We start from the raw sequence: 20,143 nt of genomic DNA on the forward strand, positions 1-20,143 counted from the left end.
CAAGGATATAAAAAGTCAACACACCCCTACTAAATGCCACTTTTTTGTGATTCAATAATATTTTCCAGTATTCAAGTGAATTTTAACCTGTAAAGCGCAATTGGAAAATGAGTCAAAATCTAAGTAGGAAAATAAAAATGTAAAAATAAAAATAAAATCAAACTAAAAATGTAAATTATCCTGGTTGCATAAATATGCACACACTCAAAGTCATACGTTGTTGCGGCACTGTTGCCTTTCGGGGTACAAATCCATTTGTATTTTTCATTGATAAATAGGCAATACCAGTATACTGTATGAAATACACCTCCAAAAAGGTATCACACTAAGTCACTCAGCTTGTGTGAAGTCAAAGTGAGACATGATCACTAAAGAGATTTTAATATCCTATCAGTTTAAATCCTTCACTCTTACAGTAGGCTATATTACTGTATTGTGTTTATTGTTTTATACATTAATTTACAAATAGTTTGTACATGCTTTAAGGACGTACATTACCTGGTCAGTTGAAGCAAATAATGGTCAAAAAGCACACAGTTGCAACTGAGCAATACTGTTCAAACAAATCAAGGTATTGTAGTTCGTGTTACTGCAGAATACCTTCCCCCGTTGAGAAAATAACAACCCCCTTTAAAGCCTGTTACATACCATAGTAACCAGGGTTGCGCAATATGTCAGACACAATTTTCTGGACCTCAAAATAATCATTTAATGTGGTCAATTACAATTTACAACTCTGATATTATTTGAATTGCTCAGATGCTCTCCTCAAAACATTACACATTTGCGCACACTCACATTCATATACAAAGATGAAATTGATAGCTTTACAATAGAAATAAAATAAATTCAAGTCGCACCCGCGTGTCACTGTACACTTCTTTATACACATCAGAATTGTGAACTTTATCCAAGTGTGGTCACAGTGAAGTCTAGGATTTGGAAAGTTCTGTGGCCTGAGGAAAGCCCAGCAGTGTAGCGGCGTCATACCACATCTTCCGATTCCAAACTGTGACTTGAAAAAATGACCCAAAAAGACTCGGAGGTTTTCCCATGGCTTTAGTGTCTGGGATGCTTAATCCAGTTCCGTATGATCCATTTCTGACCTGAGCATCTCTGCACCACAAGACGAAGGCCAAAGTTGGCATCTTTAGACATTTCCACTTCTAAGCAACGACCCGTGTCCCTGCTGATGATTGGACCATTCTGCAGGGAGAAAAAAAGTCAAATAAAACATTTGGTGCACTAAAAAAACGCATTAGAAAAACAGATTGTCGTATGTTGACAGAAAATTTCATTGTGCAAAAAGTCAGCATGTGTTTGTCATTTGGTAATTTCCACAGGCAAGTATTAAAAAATAAAAAGTGATGGCTCACACATGCACATAACTACTTTTAAGAGCCCCAGTTGCCAAATATTAAATTATATATATATATACATATACATATATATATACATATATATACATATATGCGACCCTGTATGCTACAGGATAAGCATTGTTGAAGGTGACATGACATGCATATGCTCAGGACACGTTTGAAAAACTAACAAAAGGGCAAACACTTCCCACAGTTAAAAGGAGCATATTCTTCACTAAGACTGACACTGAATATTTTACTGGTTGAGTTGAGTGGAAAATTCTAAGGTCAACTCTGGTGCACATGCTCTGGTTCTGAAGTCTACTGTGGAATGTGAAGACCTGTTCTAACGTTATGCTTTTGAGCAAAATAGTGTGATTTCTTTAGCTCAAGTCTAAACGCCCCATCGACCAATGACATGAAACTGTGGTAAAATTACTGCAGAGAGCAAAGGGAAATTGACATCTGAATTTATTTTTGCTATTTGTCTACATTGTTTGTGTGCATATTTTTGTACTGGAGAAAGTTTGGTGCAATTATATGCTATGCTAACTTTTAATTGTATTTGTTGTGACAAGTTCTTGAAAAAAACTGATATTGTACTTAAGACGTGGTCTCTTCCAACTTATCTTCAAAGTATTTTTCAAATGCCACAAGCAACACATCCACTGATCTCAAAACATTGCTTTTTTTAATTTTTTTTTTTACCTGTGTGAAATCCCAAAGCCGCTGGGAAATCCTGGCAACAGCTTCACATTTTTTCAAACTGGCAATGCGTCCTCTGCCGTCATCAACAAGGCATTTTGTGTCCGGCAGGAAGGTGGTGGACCCCAGGGGTCCGAGTTGTAGAACCCCATCAGTTGAGTAGCGGGCAAGCTGGAACCAAAAGATAAGAAGTGTGTTTTATTGCTAAGTTGAAGGAAGGTTGTAGCAGTTACTGCTGTGGCAAAACAGAATTGTGAGTTTCGAGAAAGACACAGAAACATTGTCAAACAGGAGAAAATGAAAGCAGTGCCTGTTTAGCTCAAACGTCATGTAATTTTGTTAATGGTGCGTTACTGGTCAAAATATAGAGTAAATAATGATGCCACACATTACAATAGTGAAGAGTAAAGAATTAAAATCATTCACTTTTACATCAACATGCTCATCAATAAGGCGTGCCGCTTCACTGTTCTTGATATGATGGCGAGAAAGAATGAAAATGCTGCAGAAGGGACATACACTACTTCTGTTGTGAAGAATGTATAAAACAGTGCAATCTTCAACACCTAATTTGCATTCATCTGAACTGCTTCAACTAGTCGTGATACCGGTGGTCGTTGACTATTATGAAACACTGAGGGGTGTTGGTCCTCACTTGAATGCCACTTTTGGATAAGAGCAGCTGATGATGCAACGATCTGCAACCCTGCCACATTGCTCCACAATACTGTACTGTAAGATCTACAACACCACACACTGGAGGAACATGATCCCTCAGCGTTTAATATACCCTATTAACGGCTCATAACAATGTGATGTTGTATGCAATGTATGCAAGGAAACAGTAGACGTGTTTATTATTTAGAGGAGTGACCCCTCATGAAAAAATGATATGGCAACAATACAAAGGCAGGCTGCTCTCTCAAATGTTAAAGCATCAGATAGTTAATGCAGTTGTTTTACAGGCTTCGCGGTACTGAGTCAGTTTTTGGCGAAAGTCGAGCTGTAGCACTGAATGCTCCATGTAGGTGTTGTAGCGAGGATGAGATATTTACTGGTATTTAATCCAATCAAATGCTCTTCCCCGGAGGGCCAAACAGAACATTTAGGGCATTTGTGAAGTACAACTTTAATGTCACTCCAGGTCCATTGGAGGTGGTTATGGGCTATTCACAAGGATGATGAGTCAATAATCTTGGGACACGTAATGTGTGAACCCGTGTTAATTTGTCTGTGGGTGGTAGCCTCCAGGTCTGTATTGCAGATGGCTTGCTTCTGTACAAATACCTGATGGGATGGTAAATTGTTTGCGTTATGGCTGGGTGTATAAATACAGCCATATAATTCCTTTAAAACTGCTTTACATCTCAGCCTGGCAGCCTTTCATACACTAATGCATTCCAAATGAGACGATAACAAATAATTAATGTGAGCCAATTAACCTGTGTCTCTGCAATGTGCGATGCTTCATTGCCTCTCTGAGATCATGAAAGGTTTCGAGCCGTTTGGGGGTCAACCTAATCCGTTTCTTAATTAGCTCATTAACAGCGCAACACAGTTGTTGTAAGATGCAGTGCTGATACGATATAATCTCCATAGCTGTACATTTATGGTAACTTGATGCACCAAGCTGTTGTGAACCGAATATTTCAAACATTTTAAGCAGGCGTTGCTTGACATGCGGTAACAGCTGTTGACCTGCATGTGGCTTGTCCATGTGGAACGTTCGCCTCTCTGAACATGAACAAACAATATGAGACGGGAAGGCCCAAGGAAAAAGCTGCATTTCTTACTTTACCTGAATATTGCTTTGTGTGAAATGAGGCAGTCTTTTGAGAGACATGAAGAACGTCTCCTACTTGTGACAAAGGTTTCAATTGTTTTACGAGGAAAAGCAATGAAGCTGAGAGAAATAAAATAGAAATGAAAAAAAAACAAAAAAAGATCACTGTGCCCGACGAAACTGAATTGTCCCACACTGCTCATCGTTGTAATCAAATAACACTAAGACAAGGTATCCAACTCTATTTGTTTATTTCCCAAGTGGTCGGGATCGTGACTAACATTTACATGGCTTACAAGAGTTTGGCTTTTGTCTCCCTGCACCAAAGGCAGAAACACATCAAACACTCAAGGGATATCAAAATATTTCACATAACGGTAAGCATGTTGATGTACATGTTTTTATTATTGATTGATGATTATATTAGTGGGGCGGCACGGTGGACAACTGTTTAGCACGATGGCCTCACAGTGCAGAGGTTATGGGTTTGATTCCGGCTCCGGGCTTCATGTGTGGAGTTTGCATGTTCTCCCTGTGGCTGCTTGGGTTTCCTCTGGGTACCACAGTTTCCTCCCACATTCCAAAGACATGCATGGCAGGATGATTGAACACTCTAAATTGCCCCTCGGTATGAGTGTTAGCGCAGCTGGTCGTTTGTCTCTGTGTGCCCTGCGATTGGCTGGCAACCAGTTCAGGGTGTCCCGCCGCCTACTGCCCAAAGATAGCTGGGATGGACTCCAGCACCCCCGCGACCCATGTGAGGACAAGCGGTACAGATAATAGATGCATTACATTAGTTCCATGGAAGTATCATCTCGACTCTTAGAGGGCTTTGCTTTTTACTTGAACAAGCAATTTCAGCGTATATGCTTTTGAAAATATGTATCATATCATGTTAGAATTAGTCCAAAATGGAGCGTTTTCTGACATTGCTTTGGAGGGAGTGAGACACTGTCGAGGTTTGCACACTGACGCGGCTGGAATATCAATGAATTATTGTGCATTATCACTGCCTGCCAGCCGCAGGCATTAGGATATTAAGTGATGTGTCATTGTTGACTCTGGTCATTATATGAGATTTTATCCGATGCTCTGGAACTGGACAAAAGCGTTATGCCTATGCAATTCATTTACAATTCTATCCTGCACATTTGAAATCAACAATTTGTGCATTTCAGATATTTTATTCCATTGCAACTTTACATGGATTTATGTTTACGTAAAATACCTCAGCAAATGAAATGTTCATTTAAAAATAAATGATCAACTTTTGATTCATTTATACAAAAGGTTTCAGTCTAAATGGGATCACAAACATCCTAAAACCCAAGTTAAAAAGAGGTGAAGAATTAACATTTTAAAATTATTTTTCAGGAAATAGATAACATTGAATAGCAATATATCAGCCGGTTTCGTAGGACAGACACTTTTTACCGTACTGTACTGGAGATGCAGTGATGTGCCTAAAATCTTCTTTGGTTTTAAGAGCACAGTTTGGTCTACTAGAGAAAAACAAAAAGGGCCCCATTTTGGTTGACTGGCGCCTGTGCTCTCAGCGTAAAAACGGGCGCATCTTCATTTACGTAGTCTAGTTCAGTGTGTTTAGGAATTTGGTCGACACGTAGCGCCTCAATGGGTGCTCCTGCCACGTCTCTCAGCGCATTTCGCAATTTGGTGACAAAAAGTAGACGGAAAATTTAGACTTCCTTAAGTGTGGTAAATGATCGGTACATCTAATCTAACAGATTTAGCTCCACAAATGTAACAGCGCCATCAAGTGACCTAAAAGGTTATCACAAACAAAATTGTTGTTCTGTACTTTGGTGCCATACAAAGATGCATACATGGAGCGTTAAACCACGTACTACTATTTTTATTCATTAAACACCAGTCACAGAAGATTCAACATTGAAGCAGAAAAATTAGGAATAAAAAAATACATTAACCAGTCCTGTAATGTTGAAAATTCAAATAAATACACCATCCTTAGATGTGGAACTGACCTGTGAGGACATGCCATGGCACGGATAGAGGATGGCTTTGTCATCATCCTCAGAGCCCTGGTCCAGGCAGTAGCCACTTGCTTTGCTGTTCCTCACCTGAGAGAAATAAGGCAAGGTAAAATGGTTGATTGAGAAATTAGGAATACAAATAATTCCTCTTTTTATGTAAAAGTGAGATTGCTGGGAAATAAATGGTGCATACTATTTAATCGTAAAGTATTTTCTGCGTCCAGGAATAAATAGAAGTAAATACTTCCGTAATATTTTACTATTTTGTGTGACAAAACTTTTATTCCAGGTACAATATATCTACAAATGATATGATAGTGTTATTAAATAAACACTATATTTTGGGGTGGACAAACAGAACAGAAAGACTTAATACTTTCACATGATTAAATCTTAATATTTCATTGCAAATAATTAGCTTACAATAACTGCTTCTTGCCTGTGACTCATTTTGTGATGCTTTCAGTTTCAATTTTAGGTCAGTTCATCGCTGCTTGTATCTCGCTGTCAGTGAAGATTCAGTTTCATTTAAATTGGCAGAGAAATGTTTCTGTTGATATTTGAGTTCATATGCTGAATCTGCTTATTAGTTGTGCACCTTTCAGTTTCCCGTCTATGTCTGATTGCAATTCTCGTACATCTGGAAAAATTAAGCAAATTAATTGCCTCTGAATATTGGAATTATTTTGTTCTACACATGTCCTGCCAATTAATTTTCCATTGCGCTTTTGCAATAACTAATTCTACATCAGGTTGGGATGGGATATTATCATGCAGCGACCACACCCTGTCTCTTAGCAATGCTCCCAGATGGTGCCGTGCATCGACCATGAGCTTTTCTTCTGTGTGATTTGAATGAATATGGCTTCATTTCCTAGTTGTGACATGTCTATCATGCATGGTTCTCTAGCAGGTTCTGGCCCGATGGTTTGGTTAGCATTGCAGAGCACGGCACTGACAGATGAGACTCAATTCTATTGTGGCAGCATTGTGACAACACAAGGCAACTGTTATTCAGAATGTCAACATGTGTGAAATACAGACACATAGGTGGTTGTTTTCTGTGTAGTAATACTAATGTAAATTTGCTCTTATTAATATACGTACAACGATGCACTGTAGGTTTGCTTTACCAAATTAAATCAGTTGAGAATGTAACATTTCTTTGGATCCTGCTTTGTTCCTCCAGTGTCGTCGGAGTGCAATTGAAGCCACGGCAATCTAATTGGAACTGGAGGACTAATAACAGCTTGATTAAAATTCATTGTGAAAGAAAATACTGTCCATATAATCCATTTTGGCACTAGTAGTGCTACATTAGACATGTTGTAATTCTTGCATTGGCAGTGTATGTATGCAAAAGATATATATAATTTTGCAACTGAGTGTGTTCACACTTTTTAGAGAGCGAGATATTATATGTTAACCTCGTGGACGTTTGCTATGGACAGATGCTTATGTAATGGACACCGTACACATAATTTTTAATGACTCATTTTTTGTAGTATGAGCCCAAGTTAAACATCTTTCTGTCTGTTGAAAGGACAATATTGTTCGACATAGAGATGAGAAAACAGTTCTGTTACCAAATATCTTTCTCACCTCGCCATATGTGATGGTGTTGTTGTAGATTCGCATCTCAGGGTAGACGTGTTCGAGGTACCAGCGGAAACTTCGACATTGCAGTCTTTTCTTCAAGGCCAAGCGCTCAGAGACGTCTCCAAAATCAACCCCTGGGTTCTGTCAACAGAGGTCATTCAACATGGGTGAAATTCCTTTGATTAGCTGTGCACTCAGTGTTATATTTCGGTTCAAGTGCAACAAAATTAATTGCAAACATTTATATTCAGACATGATTCATGACAACCCCATTATATCACGTAACCCCGCCATAGATATTGATAGGTTCAGTTTGTTGTCTGCAATTTAAATGGGTTAATGAGCTGCTCTCTCTAAATCGTGGACGGTTCTTTTGGGGTAAAATAGAGGAAAATCATAATTAAATAGCACCGCATCCGCAGCAAAAGATGGCAGCCCACCGGGCATTTGCCTTGTAAGGCAAATTGCCAGTCCAGCCCTGCTCATACTTGAAGGCTTAGCAGATGCAAAGTGAGAGCTGACTAGGTTGCCAAGCAACGCACCATGCGCGCATCAATCACCAACAAAAATCTATAACTCATGACCCATTAGCTACGACAAAGTCCATGCATCTATATTCCCATATTGGGGATGGAAGAACTTATTTTTATTTTATTTTTTTAATCAGGACAGACTAAGCAAGGAGAGAAATGGGTTTTCTTCTGTCCCTGTTATCATCCCTGACCGGGTCAAGTACAGCGGCTATAGAATTCAAATATTTGCACTTGGAACAGAATGAAATCTTGTAATGTATTGGCCCTTTAAGAGAGAGGGTGCGAGAGAGACAGAGAGCGAGCTAGATTCTAAGTTGTCAAAAACACAGAAGCGATACATGTGGTTGTGTGAAGAAGCAATTGAGAGCCAATATAAGCACCATCGGTTGCGTTGAATTTGAGCAAAAGAACTGCAATGTAAGATTGTGCGTGAGGAGGTTTTGTCAACAAGGGAAGATGGGATAATCAGAGTACTAAGTCTATGAAGTACACATAATGAAACAATGAGTAATAACATTTTGTGCCACTCATTTGTAAAGGGACTAGAGAAGGGAAATGGTGCATTGCTTATATTGGGCCTTCTTCTTTGTCATATTTCTTTCTCACTTTTAGGCTGTTACGAACAGCTGTTTTGGTCGGTGCTCAGAGGGCTTTTCCGATGTCCTTCACTGACTATCATCCTATTGTGCATGGCTGAATGGCACCAAGAAGGACTCAATATGAAGGTTTTTAATAATGATAGTAGCAGTTTGTTTTTTTCAGAGCCAATCTCAATAGACTATTGAAAGGAATTAAGCTAAGTGACGTGTTTGAAAATAGACAGATTACACATGAGGCCGCTCTCATTTATCTGTGTGGAGAGACAGTCTTTGGCACTGTCTTCATTCTGCCACCAATGTGAAGGTCAAGTTGAATGAAAACAGAACTTTAACATTTTATGACCTTGCGTGCCGGGACCAGCTCTGCATGTCTGGATGTGCGAGCCATGGAGACAGTAATGCTTACATTCATGGGAATGTTCCATGCCATGTAGACGTGAGATTTGTATTCATCCATCCACACCTCAGCTGCTCGCAGGGCATTGCGTTTGGCATAGTAATCAATGTCGTTGTTGTAGGGCTTTTTGGTGCGCTCAATGTGGGCCACTCTTGCGCACGGCAGGACTTCCATACTGCCACCACATTGCCACACCTACAGAATAACAAAAGAAAAATCCCAAGAGAGTTAAATTCAATTACATCATAGGAATACTTTACATACAGAAAATGTACAATAAGGACAGTTATAATTAAGTCACGACTCAACTTTTGTTTCCTGTAAATCATATATCTAAAAATCACAGAAGCAATAAACATTTAAATCATATCGGTTGTAAATTAAACCTGAGTGCATACATTATTTTGACAAACAGACAGCAGAGAAAATAATGCTGTATCTTCAATGTGCACCATTGATGTGGAAACCTCAGCAGAGGAACATCTTCATGTCATCTTGAAATGCTGTGTTGTGGTCTAACTCGTCAGCTCTGAGTGGCAACTAATGTTGCACCACATGGGATGTTACCCTTCCTGCACACCCACAAAGCTTATTTAACCGAAACTTGGACCTTCTCCCATTCAATAGATACTAACATTATGACTTCATGCAGAATGGAGTCAAGTATTACTCTCAGTTCTTTCTTATATCGAAATATCCTCTGAATGAGAATTCACTAATATCAGAACTGAAAAAGAAAACTGTCTGCTTGGCATAGGCGGTGTTAAAGTGAATAAATCCTCTTGGATTGTCATCACGGAAAGTATCCATCACACAGAGAGAACTGATGGATAGGAAAATGAAGGATGTTGTGACACGCGGGTCAACACGCTCAAGGTGACAATACCGAGGCGGGTGGCCGTGAGGATATTAAAAAATCTTTTCTCAGGAGAGCCCAACAAGATAATAATTATAAAAGTGCAACAAGAAAATCATCTGGGCTCTTCTCATTCTGACCGGCTCACACAGCGTTATCAGAATGGGACAACATATGTTTTTAGACCTTGCCTCATCCAAACTGCGCAGCGTCCACAATTTAGTCTCTACATAATGATCGTCACAATGTGCAGCAAACGCTATGAGCCATTAACTTCTCACTGAACCCAAAATGAGATCCCCTGCATGGCAAAATATATGAATACTGCTGCAAGACTTTTTTTTTTTTTGAGTTAAACAGCAAAAGTGCAGCCTGCATTCAGTTGACCATCTTAAGCTTAAATCTGTCACAAATGCGATGCTTTATGGTTTAGTCATACTCTGGAGCGCTTTTTAGTCATTTAGTCGAAATGTGAAACTAAATTTGGATAATCGACATTGATGGATTATTGCTACATTAATCTGACACCCATGCAAGTTCGAATGTGAGAGTGAATGGTTTTCTATTTCTATGTGCCCCGTGAATGGCGGCTAAGCCAGGATGTAGCATGCCTTTTGCCGAAAACTGGCTGGGATAGGATCCAGCTCCTGTGACTCTGAACAGAATAAGAGATATGCAAAATCACATACTGTACACGTTCAACTGAATTTAATTTCTACATGAACCACTTCACAGCTGAAAAGGCAACATGACAATAGCGGTTTGGAAATTCTCCAATGAGATCATGTCAAGTCTGGGAGCAACACACATTTATCCTCTTAGTAGTGCGCGATGTATTCAAAGCAATTAGAGAGCATCCTGAGATCACTTGCTTGCTAAAACTAGGATGACTTTTAAGATGTGTTCATGCTAGACAGTGAAGCCATTATTATGCATGCATCTTATTGTGAGCATTCATTTTGAATTGATTGTTTTTCCGTGAACCACAAAATGAGCTACTTCTCCTATAACGCAAAACATGCGGCACTCAGTGAGGTTTTTAGAATGGTTACAGTATTGAGCGACACACTATGGTTAACAGTTAATATGCACACTTTTAACCAAACCAAGGATGCAAAAATAACATATGATGGGTTTAACTGTCAACTGTAGCAACATGGTCGATTATTATAATTAACATTCCTGTAATGTTTGACATTAAGCAAGCTTTTATTGAATTAAATGTCAAAAACAGATTTTAGAACTAATTTGTTTGTGGTTTATCTAAAAATCCTTACGGTGCAGAAGTTCACCACAAATGACTTAAGTTTAAAACCTTGTTGGACGTATTGACCACATTGTCTGCTCATGATCCATGACTCTCGCAAATCAATGATTGCTTTGCAATGCATTTGATCCGCTTTATAACCAATTGCAAACCAATAACAAATGGCGCATTTGCAATTATTGCCTCCAATCGATTATTTGCTAGGCATGTGATTGCGCACTCATGAGCATCTTGCAGGAAGAGGAGGGGCTACAACACGCTTCTCCCAAGGACAACTCTGATTGTTTTAGCTTTCCGCACAATACACCTTTAATAAACACACATTAGGAGGGTCATGACAGCATCTTACATCGATGGGAAGTCACAAAAAATAGTCAGAATTTTATTAAAACAAAAGTTCCAGTCATTAAACCTCTCCCACCCTTGCTGAGTCTGTCCATTTTTTAAAACCTCTCGCCTTCCGGCCCCAAAATGGGACCCAGACGGACAGACTGTTCCGTCCCAGGGACGAAATGCAGTTGGATTGTGGCAACACAGTATATTTCAAATGATTTCTGTATGTGATGAAACAAAGTGATGTTTCATTTGTTTTTCACACATATACCAGTAATTGGTACACAAAGTACCCACATTGTCCTGATCTGTGAAGATGAGTACAAAAAATTGATAAAAAAATAAATGCAATTATCTGCCATTCATTTCGTCATGGATGAGCGGTAGGCTAACCTCGCTGACTATGGGCGAGTGGCGGGGTACACCCTGGACTTATTGCTCGCCAAATTTCTAAATTCATTTCTGTCGGCCAGCTTTTTGTTTTGACATTTTATATTGAGGAATACCACAAGTGAGTGTTCAGGCCAAAGAGCTAACAAAATGTGTCACGTTGAAATGTGTTATGCTTTGCTTTTGGTTCTAGTGAGGAGAGGTAATAAAACCCTTGAAAGTCAAGGTAGAACATCATTTGATCTGAAGAGCTATTAAATGAACCAAACAATGTATTGCGTTACATAACACTGCAATAATTGTGTTAACTCAGTGTGCTGTTGACAATGTATTTATTCGCTTGCCGCCAAAGCTGGAAGGGAATAAAATCATCTTTGTGTTTGGAATCAAGTCAAAAGTACTTGTATTTGAATGGTTAAATGGGCAATAATTTTAGCGATACCAATCTTTATTTTATGATGAACTCAACAGTTTAACTTGGCCAGACACATTTCAGATGTTTGGTTTAAATCGCCCCCTCCCAAATCTGTTCTGATTTCTAAAATACTTAGCAAGCATTGTTTTTCACTTTTTGATGATTTCAGGTGTGGTTTTTCTTTTTGTGCACATATACTATACCAAGATGTGTGTATAGTAAGTAATAAGAAAGCTGTTCTACATTGAAGAACTAAAAATACAGCCTTTAATGTTACAATAACGAAGTCAAGTCTTTACAGCACCTCAAACGTCTCAATGGGTCCCTTGAAGTTAACATATTAAACATGGTAAAATATGTGGTCATACATGACGATGATCAATGATTATCGATGTTGACATGACCGTTTTTGGTGACAGGAAAAAAAACTGGTTCTTCTAAGCAGGTTGCTAGCTCTACCTATTGGTGATACTTTTTAAGACAGCTAATCAGTGACAGTTCATAGTATGGTGCATTATGTCACTAGCAGATAATTATAGCACATTAACGAGAAATTCTTCAATAATGCAAAGAGCAAGATATGCAAAACCGCAAGATTGGTAGGATTTATAAAATCTCAGAGTATGTTTTAATGTAATCATGAAACTGAAATGTAATGATCGGGGAGAAATTACTGTAATATTATATAATATATAAGTATAATATTCTATATATTTATATTGTTTATTATTATATTATATATTAATTATATATTATATTATAATTAAAATTAATTATATATTAATTATTATTAACAATAATTATATTATTATAATGTATAATAAACATAGGTACTGCTATCAATAATTAAGGTTGAGTGAATCATCAAATTACTTAAAGGTAAATCTTTATTCCTTCACTCAATCATTGTATTTAATAGTTAAAACCTTGGACAGCATACAAGGAAAGCTTACAGGTAAATACTGCACAAAAGTGCAAAAGACTATAAATGGAAACAAATTAAAACCAATTGTTTCTTTCCAGGTACAGTGTACCTTACTTTGGTCTGGATTTTGAAAAAAAAAAAAAGGAAGACATGTCCCACCTCATTAGACATCCCACACACAGGTTGTCCTTTGGACTGCATGTCTGAAGTCCATTCAGCTTTGACCCCTCATAAAAATCGCAGCATGTGTCATTAAAACGAAGCGCCCAACACACGGTATTTTTATGTAGAGTAATGTAATTGCTAATTTCATTTAATTATCACTGTACTTGTGGTTGGTTGATTGCATCGAGGCCATTTGACTGATCAGCTCCTTGGGGGTGCAGAACGCAGAAGCTATAAAAAGCATAAACGACTTTAACCACAGTAAACAGATTTCGACCAACACCATTACTCTGCAACATCCATATGATAGGAAATAGGAGTCCAGCACTTTTGACCTCCTGTGACACATACTTTTGTGTGTTTATGTGTGCGGGTGTTACTTATCACAAAACATAAATTACCCACAAATATTTTACAGTACAATATGTCCTTATTATATTCATTAAGATCCTTGTGTAAAATGGGATATTGAGTGAGATGATATACATCAGCAGATGGCAATCAAAAAAAGTTAGTGTGGCCAGAAAAATTATTGTAATTTTCTGACCAGACAGTATCATATTATATAAAGACGACACCTCTCAAACCCACTGATTTTCTGAAACTGCAATGATGGTGCTTCCAAATAGTGTCCTGAGATGAAACGAGGGCAGAAGGCTCTTTACAGAGCTTCAAACACAGATTTGAATGATGAAAGGGTGGTCTGAGGTCATGCAAAGTTAATATTGTACCTCATCCCACCAGACGCACATATCCAACAGACATGCATATGAAATCTTCCCTACAGCAACTAACAGAAGCCCCAGGCTTGCTGAAAGTCTAAGAGTTGCCTTAGGTCAACCAGAGTTCACCTTCACTTTTATCAATTGCTCTATGGGCTAAATTCTCCCAGTTGTGAGCAAGTCCTTTTATATGCTGATGCACTTTTTAACTACGTGTATTCTCGCATCCATTCTTCTGCCACCACGCGGAACGGTAGAATGAGTGTGCAAACACTAAAAAGCCATGTTCACTGGATTCTCAGGCTGTTTATAAGACATGGAGGAGCAATGTCGTTTTCCTGAGACTTGTGAATGTTATTTAAATCTATATGCATAAAATAATGCACATGTCAAATTTGTGTGTCACTGATGACTGGTGGATAACTCTGGCTAACACGCTGACACTATTACAAAAGGAGAGCTTGCTTATTTATTCTCAATGAAAAAAAAATAATAAAAATTATATATATATATATATATATATATATATATATATATATATATATATATATATATATATATATATCCCCTCCATGAGCTGTCACCTTATCGTGGTGGAGGGGTTTGCGTGTCCCAATGATCCTAGGAGCCAAATTGTCGGGGGCTTCTTTGCCCCTGATAGGGTCACCCATGGCAAACAGGTCCTAGGTGAGGGTCCAGACAAAGCATGGCTCACAAGAACCCCAATGATGACCACAATATATGGACCACAATTTCCCTTGCCCGGACGCGGGTCACCGGGGCCCCCCTCTGGAGCCAGGCCTGGAGGTGGGGCTTGTCGGCGAGCGCCTGGTGGCCAGGCCTGCACCCATGGAGCTCGGCCGGGCTCAGCCCGAAGAGGCAACGTGGATCCCCCTTCACATGGGCTCACCATCTATGGGAGGGGCCAAAGGGGTTCGGTGCAATGTGAGTCGGGCAGCGGCAAGAGGCAGAGACCTTGGCGCTCTGATCCCTGGCTACAGAAACTAGATCTTGGGACATGGAATGTCACCTCTCTGGCGGGGAAGGAGCCTGAGCTGGTGTGCGAGGCACAGAAATTCCGACTAGATATAATCGGGCACACCTCCACACACAGCTTAAGCTCTGGTACCAGTCCTCTTGAGAGGGGTTGGACACTCTTCCACTCTGGAGTTGCCCAAGGTGAGAGACGCCGAGCAGGTGTGGGCATACTTATTGCCCCCCGGCTTGGCACCTGTACACTGGGGTTCACCCCGGTAGACGAGAGGGTAGCCTCCCTCCGCCTCAAGGTGGGGGGACGGGTGCTGACTGTTGTTTGTGCTTATGCACAAAACAGCAGTTCAGAGTACCTGGATTGGCAGGCCGGGATGGTGGTCACCCTTTTTAAGAAGGGGGACCGGAGGGTGTGTTCCAATTATAGAGAAATCACACTCCTCAGCCTCCCTGGTAAGGTCTACTCAGGGGTACTGGAGAGGAGGGTCCGTCGGGAGGTTGAATCTCAGATCCAAGAGGAGCAGTGCGGTTTTCGTCCTGGCCGTGGAACAGTGGATCTTTCAAAGATCTCGGATACAAGCGGCCGAAATGAGTTTCCTCCGCAGTCTGGGCTCTCCCTTCGAGATAGGGTGAGAAGCTCGGCCATCCGGGAGCGACTCAGTGTCGAGCCGCAGCTCCTCCACATAGAGAGGAGCCAGATGAGGTGGCTCGGGCATCTGTTTAGGATGTCTCCTGGACGCCTCCCTGATGAGGTGTTCCGGGCATGTCCCACCGGCAGGAGGCCCAGAGGACGACCCAGGACACGCTGGAGAGACTACCTCTCCCGGATGGCTTGGGAACGCCTGGGCATCCCTCCGGCAGAGCTGGAAGATGTGGCTGGGGAGAGGGAAGTCTGGGCTTCCCTGCTGAAGCTGCTGCCCCCGCGACCCGACCCTGGATAAGCGGCGGCTAATGGATATATATATATATATATATATATATATATATATATATATATATATATATATATATATATATATATACGGACTGTCATAGAAAGACAAGGCCCTGCATGGCATGTACCACCATCACAATGAAGTGGCTGACTGGTGGTTGCATAGTTGATGTTCAGTTACTTATACACCAATTGTCTTTGTAAATGATTATGAATCAAAGTTCCGATGGAAAAAAAGACAGACGTTGCTTACATCCAATTAAGTTGGCCATTTCATCCAATCAGCCGTGGCTCTTTTTTTAATATGTTGAGTTTTTAATATTTCTCTTCTTCTGATTGCACATAAATGGAGGTGAGGTGATGAAGCCTATGATGTAACTATTCGTTTGAAGGACACTTCTGTGGACCAATCAAGACATTCATCTGAAAGAACATCAAGAAGTCACATAATAAAGATTCAAAATTGTCATGAAGTGGTTGAACAAGGTTGTCGAAGAACAGGGATTATAAAACGAGGCTGAATTTGACTGAGTTGTCTCTGGTTGAATGTTCATTAATGGACTGTTTGCTGTAGGTTCAAACTTATGTTTGTGTTGCACATTTTCTCATTTCAAGATTTGCAATACATGAAATCCAATCCAAACTAACTTTATTTAAGCCCTTAAAAAGCAAGTACATAGCACAACGGTTGCTCTGCTGAACAATAAATACATAACATCAGAAACGGGTAGGGTGACATGAAACACAAAGTGGGTAAATAAATAAAATGAAAAGACACAAATGTCGGCCATGAAAGGAGCAATATACTCAAGATGAATAAAAGTAATAAAAAAAATATAAAATAAACAAGTCTATCATCATCAATGTTGCTTTCACAATGTGCAATTTTTCATTATCGAGTAAACTGCCTCAAAAAGACAACTAAGTACGTCGATGGACGAAAACCAGAAAGAAGTGGTGAAAAAGTCATTCGAGAAATGAGTGCATATTGACGGCGAAGGAACAGGAAGTGATAATCCTTCCTTCTGCGAATCAGCGGGCATGATCCAGTCATGTGACTATGATCGGAGCCTGGCAAACGTTTCCTATGTGGAGCAGTGTCCCGTCTCAGTGGTTAAATTAATAGCAAGACGCAAGGAAATAATTTGGGGTTGACAAGACTGATGTCGGTTAGAATAACATTGTTAAAAGTGCCAAAACTGTCACTGTGGAGAGCAATTCTCTTCCACCATGAAACACATGGTGGACAAAGAAAGCTTTGCGACCCCAAAAGCACGTGAAAATAAAGCTAAACGTGCACTCATGTTTATCAAGAAAGTTCAGCAATGTGGTGAAAGAATATCCATTACTCTTATTTTTGAATGCCGTCTGCATAAAACTCGACAGAAATTCTATTTTTCATTATTAAGGTGCAAAGTGGAGTAAAAGAAAATGGGAATTCAAACTGAGCCTTGTGGGACCCCACATATGAGTAAGAAACAGAACCTCTGAGGGAGAGATGAGAGACCAGATGGTCCTAAAGCAGAAAAACCCTGGCCTTAGTGAAAAACATTAAAAAATAAGTTCAAGAGAGATGAGACCTCCAGACAGGCCGCTAGGCATTCAGGACAGTTATACATTAATGAGTGAAGGGTCTTCCTTGGTCACATAAACAATTTGTTTCTTGCCTTTTTAACTGATCTTGCGGGAGCAGTGGATACAAACACTGCAAATTGGAATCACTCCATCGACATTTCGGTGATACTGAGCAATGTTTAAAATGACTTAATTACTGGGAGTGCTTATTGGATGATAATACATTTGAGTTTGCAGCACTCGACTTTCACACGATTGTTAATTTGCCGCAGGAGGAAAATCTGTGCCTACAAGTACCCTTCACATACCTTCTGTACGGTGAGATCATTCTACATTTTCAGCCAGAGTCAAAGACATCTGACAGGGGAAATTATATGATAGAGTTAAGCGATGTTTCAAGGGAGTACATTGAGTAATAAGGGCAGGTTGGGTGGATCTGTCTTGCTGGGCTTCCTAAAAGTAACTTTATTGATGGTGATGATAATGCCTGCAGAGAGGACTCCTCTTGCACAGCACATTTAAGTGGGGAGATCTTGGCAGAGGTTATAATGAAGTGTGTGTGTGTGTGTGTTGTATTAATAAAAGGCGAGCTGACAAGGTCTGTCTAATTACCGCTAGCCTAGAACCTTAATCAGTGACAGTGATGTATGGGGTTATCAAAATATTTTTCACAAACTGTCAAACGCTCCACAATGGTTTCATTGTATGAATAAAATATATATAGATATAATATAAATAAAACTCAAACAGATCTTTCAAGGCTTGAGTCGATCCAGAGCCTAAATCAGCAAGGCAAATTATCCACTTCCATTTTCACCGTGTCAGAGCAAATTAAATACTTAAGTTATTAAGCCAAAATGATTCAACAACTTTAAATATCGAGACTGAGAAAAGTCAAAGGACAATGTCTTAATTTTCATCATTCATTCCAGGATATTAGATCTCCTTTAATCAACCTGGTTTAGATTTTTTTCCCCCACTGTCTAAATTACCTGATATACAGTATGACACTTTGACTATGAAAATAATATTTGCATTCACCTTGATCCTAGATGAATTCATACATACTACAAAAATTGTTCTGTACAAAAAAAAAGCAAAGGAAAAGGTGGCCAGCCGAATCATTACATAGATGGGAACTCTTGCATTTCAAAACTAATGCTATCTTTAATAACAAATTAACGGGCCCTGCTATAATTAAAATGTTTAAATTTTTTTAATACTCTTAGATATGCGTTCATCAGGTCTGCAAGAAAATTTTGGTATGAAATGAGCAATTTGCCCTTATTCAATCTATTTATGTTGGTCAGAAATTATTGTGATATTGAATGTTTATTTTAATGTTAAAAAGATGTGAAAAATGTAAACAAATATTTTAGGCATGTTAAATCCAGATGCTGCCTCACCTTGCAGCTGCCAAAGTGGACTGTCCAATGTTTACGTATGTGGAGCTGTTTTGCTTCAGACCTGGAAGTGTATTTGTGGCGTGCGTGAAAGCAAACGCTGATGAAGCCATCCTCCACAAAATGTGCCAGAAACACAGCTGGGGTCTCGTTCTGAATGAGTTACTGCAAAACTAATTTGAAGCAAACTAAACTCCCTGGAGATTGGCAGCTGATGCAGTGTTTTAGCTTTGTACAAGACGTTTTACTGAGATGATTGGGCCTGTCGCAACCGCAAGGTACTTGAATAATGAGCCACAATCCTACATCACGTCTTTGCCTTTCAAAGGGTATTGGATGCAAATTCAAACATGAACCATTTCACACTTTTAGTTTAACCTATGTTCTGCACAGTGGGGAAAAAAAAGGATTGTAATAGACCTTAAATAACATTGTATAATGTCTGCAATTCTAATGCACTGTATAAATTTTATGGTCAATGTTTAAAATATTTTTGTTACCTTATATCCCTCAAAAAGCAACTTTCAATTTGTCCCATCAGGGGTCAGCACAGAGCGTCACTCACATGATTTGTTTGGCACAGGTTTTATCCTGGGTGCCCACCCATATGTGACCACTTTTTTATTCCATTCAGGCTTGGGATATTGGGGCAGTGGCTGGCTGCCACTACAGGAGTAATACCTTACGTACTGTGGCAGCTTAAAATAAATCAGAAACACGTTCATGCCCAATGTAGAACAGTTCAGTAGGACTGGAAATGACAAGCACGACAAACATACGGGCCAATTGCTTTGGCTGCCAGGATGGCCGAGTGGTCTAAGGCGCCGCGTTCAGGACCCAGTCTCCCCAGGAGGCCTGGGTTCGAATCTCGAATTTCCCCATTGTGGGACTAATAAAGGCAATATTATATTGAAAAATTTAAACTTAACAGTGTTGATCTGACCATTGTCTTTCTTCATAAACTTTGGATTGATTTTTATTTAGTTCTTCTACAACAATTATATTGTGTCGGTGTACCTAATTAGGTGGTTAATGACGTTGAAATAAAGCGGTTCAAACAGCTTTGTTAAATACTGACAAAACAATATCACATGACGTTTGCATGGACAACATTTACGGCTATATGTATTATCACTGATATTCCTTCCCCGATACACATGTGAGCTCAAACATACAATA

General features: G+C 39.5%; 1 protein-coding gene across 1 annotated transcript in view; it reads right to left on the reverse strand.

Moving 5' to 3' along the window:
* Positions 1 to 421: 421 nt before the first annotated feature.
* Positions 422 to 20,143, reverse strand: part of galnt9 (polypeptide N-acetylgalactosaminyltransferase 9) — an 85,379-nt gene continuing 65,657 nt past the window's right edge. The window contains exons 7-11 of the mRNA XM_088300600.1: positions 8,999 to 9,184; positions 7,464 to 7,601; positions 5,853 to 5,948; positions 2,070 to 2,237; positions 422 to 1,206 (exon numbers count right to left, since the gene is read on the reverse strand). Of these exons, the coding sequence (XP_088156726.1) occupies positions 1,060 to 1,206; positions 2,070 to 2,237; positions 5,853 to 5,948; positions 7,464 to 7,601; positions 8,999 to 9,184 (735 nt within the window). The 3' untranslated portion in view covers positions 422 to 1,059. The remainder of the gene's footprint in view (positions 1,207 to 2,069; positions 2,238 to 5,852; positions 5,949 to 7,463; positions 7,602 to 8,998; positions 9,185 to 20,143) is intronic.

The sequence above is a fragment of the Idiotropiscis lumnitzeri genome, chromosome 1, assembly GCF_059441095.1.
Source record: "Idiotropiscis lumnitzeri isolate Australia: NSW breed Sydney's pygmy pipehorse chromosome 1, RoL_Ilum_1.0, whole genome shotgun sequence".
NCBI lineage: Eukaryota > Metazoa > Chordata > Actinopteri > Syngnathiformes > Syngnathidae > Idiotropiscis > Idiotropiscis lumnitzeri.